This window comes from Sinocyclocheilus anshuiensis, unplaced genomic scaffold (assembly GCF_001515605.1).
Source record: "Sinocyclocheilus anshuiensis isolate Anshui unplaced genomic scaffold, SAMN03320099.WGS_v1.1 scaffold1734, whole genome shotgun sequence".
Taxonomy (NCBI): domain Eukaryota; kingdom Metazoa; phylum Chordata; class Actinopteri; order Cypriniformes; family Cyprinidae; genus Sinocyclocheilus; species Sinocyclocheilus anshuiensis.
This window is the reverse complement of record NW_015544334.1, coordinates 26234-31475: the sequence shown is the minus strand read 5'-3', so window position 1 is coordinate 31475 and position 5242 is coordinate 26234. Positions and strand designations below refer to the sequence as shown.

At 37.9% G+C, this 5242-nt stretch overlaps 1 protein-coding gene across 5 annotated transcripts in view; it reads right to left on the bottom strand.

Moving 5' to 3' along the window:
• LOC107698147 (MAP/microtubule affinity-regulating kinase 3-like) overlaps nucleotides 1–5242 on the bottom strand; it is a 33207-nt gene that overhangs the window by 4803 nt on the left and 23162 nt on the right. For 2 of the 5 annotated variants that reach the window (XM_016499083.1, XM_016499085.1), the window contains exons 14-15: nucleotides 3973–4076; nucleotides 3495–3734 (exon numbers count right to left, since the gene is read on the bottom strand). In XM_016499083.1, the coding sequence (XP_016354569.1) occupies nucleotides 3495–3734; nucleotides 3973–4076 (344 nt within the window). Of the gene's footprint in view, nucleotides 1–818; nucleotides 929–3291; nucleotides 3319–3494; nucleotides 3735–3972; nucleotides 4077–5242 lie in introns of all 5 variants that reach the window. The other 3 variants (XM_016499086.1, XM_016499088.1, XM_016499084.1) reach the window with 3 other exon arrangements.

The window sequence follows — 5242 nt, the reverse complement described above, 5'->3', positions numbered from 1 at the left end:
TTTAATCGCCTTTTTGGTAACTTCATGACTTAACTGACCATGACATTGCATGCACGTAGTTTATTTCGCGCTTCGATATGAAAGTTTACAGGCTACAGCACGCGCCGGCGCCTTTGTGCTTGTAATTGAAGAGCACGCGCTGCGAGCACAGTACCGTTTCCGCACTTGTTTGACTCGCGCCTGGCGCTGAAGTGACGTGGAGCACGAGTCTGAAACGTCTTTCTGCGACTGAATCAATGCACTTCTTGTCAAGAGAAAAAGTGACAGAAGCAGCAGTTGTGAGTGGGGTGGCCAACCCTAGCCCTGCGTTAAATATTTTTAACGCGTTAAACTGAAAAAATTAATCACCTGCATTAACGCGCTAATTTTGACACCACATATATATAATATACACACACACACACACACACACACACAGTATAAACACATTTAATCACTTTAAAAATAATATAAAGTGTATTTTATTTAATATATAATTTATATAATATATAATTACATATATAAAATGTATAGAATTTATTTTTTAGTTTATATAATTAATATAATTAATTTATATATTAATCAATATAAATATTTAATAATAATATATTATGTTATATATACACATACACGTTAAATATTTAAAAAATGTGTATACACACTTAAAAATTTAGATTAAAAAAAATTATTTAAAAAGTGTAATATATATATATGTCCTGCTATTTCCATGTTTTCCATGGTGGTGGGAACCCCGTAGTGTGGTGGATAGGGAAGAAGCTGGAGGAGTGGGGGATGATAAAGAAAGAGGAAGACTGTAAACGAGTGGAGCGCAGACTTACTAAGAGTCTTTGCCGCAGGGTTGGAGGGGACTGTGAGGGTGGGGGGCACAGAGGGGGCAGCCAGCCCTGATTTGACGGCAGACTGCCGTTTGCTCGGGTCAAGAGTGACCCTGAGGGAGGAAGGCAGACAGAGAAAGAGATAAAGGGAAGGGAGGGAGGGAGGAAGAGAAGGAAACACAGGGGAAGAGAGGGATAGATTGAGACAGTTTCAACATTAATAGAGCAGTTCGTACTGTTAGAGAAAGTGTGTGATCGGTTCACAAATCTGATGATGAGAAGGTGACTCCTGAAGGTCATTCAACATGGAGTCTGCTGCAGCTTACAGTGTGCTTTATTTCAAACCCTGCCTATGAGCCACAACTGACTCCTCCCACCAAAAACCCTTCTTTAGGACGTGCCCATATGCTCTAATAGACTCATGATGATAGCTGCATCACAGGCCTCCAGAGTGCATAAACTATATTATACATTATATCACAGTACAGTTCAAACGTTTAGGATTTTTAAGAATGCATTAAATTGATAAAAAATGACAGTAAAGACTTTGTAAAAAAGATTTCCATTTCAAATAAACACTGTTCTTTTGAACCGCTTATTTAAAAAATCCTGAACTATTATATATAGCAGTGATACTGTTTTCAGGATTGATGATAATAATAATAATAATCAAATCAGAATGATTTCTGAAGGATCATGTGACACTGAAGTCTGGAGTAATGATGCTGAAAATTCAGCTTTGCATAACAGGAATAAATTACATTTTAAAATGTATTCAACATTTTGTTGAATACATTTTGGCATTTGACAGTATTACTCTTTTTACTGTATTTTCGATACTTAATTATTCCAAACGTTTGAACATTAGTGTGTATATAGAGCGAATCTGGTGAAGAACAACACTACCCATAAATCTGAAGAGAGATCCACCAATCAGAGTAAATCAAATCACATTTACCAGACAAACATAAACTGAGCTCAGTAGCAAACACTCACACCTATGATGCATTGAGTGACTGACTTGAGTCTCCCTATAGTATCAAACTAAGAAAATATTACATAGTCATTTTAGATTTGATAAAACCAGTAGTTAATTCTTTCATAAAATAATTAAGTACACAGTCTTTGTATCATTGGAGTCTATAACCAGCACTGCTTTCTAGAAGCAAAAGACCTTCTTATGGATGTGCCCATGTTGTAGGCGACTGTGTTTGCAGGGGCACAGGTCTATTGTTCAGTATGGTTCCTTTAAAGAGGACTTTAACGTCAACCCAGTTTGCACTGTCCCTGGCCCTAAAAATGTACTCAGATTTCATCTAGGTCTACATTTGCGACTGGGTCTCAGTCCACACTATCCACTCTCTTTTCAAAAACTGGACCACAAGAATAATAATTTCCTTTTTTTTTTTTTTTACCACCAGATGGCACTGTGGATCCATTAGGTCCAAACCACTTATCGCTAACAGGAGAGAGCTTTATCATTTCAATATAATTTCTATTTATAATAATTTCGTATTAATAATTTTCAATCATTCAAATCTGTATTCATTGTAAATCTGTTTATCAGAGCTCTCTTTACTCTTAACACAATGAAAACACTTACAGCACCATTCTAAATATTGGGCTCAGTAAGATATTTTAAGTTTTTAAATGTTATTTAGTGTCTCCTATGCTCACCAAGGCTGCATTTATTTGATCAAAAATACAGTAAAACAGCAATATATGAAGATTTGCTATTCAAGACATATTTCAAATTATTGAAATGTTAAAAACAGTTGTACTGTTTATGTCTTTGCGGAAACCATGATTATATATATACTTTTTTAATTTTATTTGATGAATGGAAGTTCAAAGGAACAGCAATTGCAACATCATACATGTCTTTACAGTCAATTTTGATCAATTTAAGGTCTCCTCTCTGAATAAAATGTATTAATTTCTTCAAATAATAATAATAATAACCTTACTGATCCCAAACTTTTGAATGGCATTGCAAATCAATGCCTGTTTTACAAAAAAAACAAAAAAAACAAAACCTCTGTGGGGTAAAAAAACAAAAACAAATTAGCATTTTTTTTTGTCCAGGAATCACACAGAGCTACTGCAGATGAATGCCAAACTGATCTCTCTACACCGTGTACAGCTGTGAATGTACCGAAGCCCTTGTGGAATCAGCTGAATGATTTAAATGAAGTGTTTTTGAAATGTCAAATTAAGTCATACACATTGTTTTGCACAATCAGCTTGTGTCATGCAAACATTTAGATTAGTAGCAATCAGTTAAAGAGCGGCAGATTGATTTGATCTGGTCACACTAGGATGCAGCCAGTGTTTTAAAGCATGCTGTAATCAACCACTGAGAGAGCATTAAACTCCAAATCACTGCAATAAAATCCCTATGGGTTAGTGCGTCAGCCCCCGGACTCCTCTCATTACGTTAAAGACAGATTTACACCCCATGAACTCGATGTCCTACCTTTTGGAAAACCTGAATGACATATTTCTACAACACAAGAATGAAAAAAAGGATAGACATTACAAAGATGGACAAAATAAACCATTCTAATGAACCCTTAAGAAAAAAAAACAAGGTCAGGAAAAGAAAGTTAGAGTCAGGCCTCAATCGTATGCCACTGGCACTGTAAAAAACGGCGTTTATGCATGTGAATGTGTGTTTACCTGCGAGTGAGTTTGGAGGTCAGCTTGGTGAGCAGGTTGTTGGCATTACCGCGGCTGCGCGGCTGCGTTGGCGAGGCGGGTGGGCCGTTGTAGGTGGCCGTGCGATGATCTCTCAGCTGTCCGTGGAAGGTGCTGCGGCTCGCGGAGCCTCGTGGGAAACGTGTTTTATCAGGTGTGGCAGCAGTGCTGATGCTGTGAGTGGAGGCACCCGGGTCCCGAGAGCCAGGAGACAACGTCTCACTACAGACAGAGACAAAATCAGGCTTGGTTTCACTAACGATGTGTTCCTGTAACTCAGCTGGTACAGCAAGGCGCTAGGAACAACTTCAACACACAGAAAATTAAAATACACCCTGAACATAATGTAAGTGGCTGTTATGAAGCAAACTGCATTAATGCATGGTAAAAATTAGTGTACACAGTTGACTAATGCAAATATTAAGCACATCAATCAAGACACAGGAAGGGCAACCTGTACCTGTTCTCCTTCCCATTAGGAATGACAGAAAGGTGGTCTGCATTGTTTCTCTCAGTGCACACGTACGTGTTTCTCCTTGATATGCCTCCCGATCCAGAGTTATTCTGTGTGATAAAAAGAAAACGCAAGATCTATCATCAAGGGAACTCCCATTCAAAAGCTTGGGGTCGGTGAGATTTACTTTTATGTTTTTGAAGAAGTCTCTTATGCTCACCAAGGCTGCATTTATTTGTACGTAATATTAGAAGTAATATTGTGAAATACTATTACAATTTATTACAACTGTTTTCCATTTCATTATATTGTAAAATGTAATTTATCTCTGTGATGCAAAGCTGATTTTTTACAGCAACATTAGTCCAGTCTTCAGTGTCACATGATGTTTCAGAAATAACTCTAATATGGTGATTTCTGCTCAAGAAACATTTCTTCTTATTATTATCAATGTTGAAAGCAGTAGTACTGCTTTACATTTCTGTGGAAATCGTAAAACTTTTTTTTCAGCATTCTTTGATGAAAACAATATTCAAAAGAAATAGAAATCTTTTGTAATATTATAAATGTCTTCACTATCACTTTTGATCAATTTAATGCAGCCTTGCAGAATAAAAGTATTAAATTCTTTAAAAAAATTAAAATCTCCTGGACCCCACCGATATATCGTTTTGCCGATATGAGCCTGTCGCCGATATATCGGTATCGGCGAATATGCCGCCAATATGAAATTTTTTTTATAGAACATAACGCAGATAAAATGCTTGAAATGCTGTAATTACATAGTTTGTCCAGCAGAGCGCGCTCCATTGTTTGCTACTGGTGACCTGGATGAAACGCTTTAAAGCTTAAGTGTATGGAAAACCATTGAAACTTTGAACGGCCATATCTCCGTAACGGCGTGGCGAATCCGCACCAAATTCGGGGGATCCCTTCAGCTCAAGGAACTCTCTCGAACGTGAATCGAGTGTACGTCTAGAGGCCCCCTTTCGAATGAGACCACCCCCGTGTCGATAGCCCCCGGGGTCTGGGAGTTACAGGTGGTTAAATTCACGGTCCGGCGCCGACCGATCTGTGGACACACGAATGGGAAAGTGTCCAAACTTTTGACTGGTACTGTAGTATAATATACACAAAGAATATCGGCCGATATATCTTTTTTTACTCCCTAATATCGGTATCGGCCCTTAAAAAACCATATCGGTCAGGCTCTAATATACACACACAAACACATGTGACCCTGGACCACAAAACCAGTCTTAAGTCGCTGGGGTAT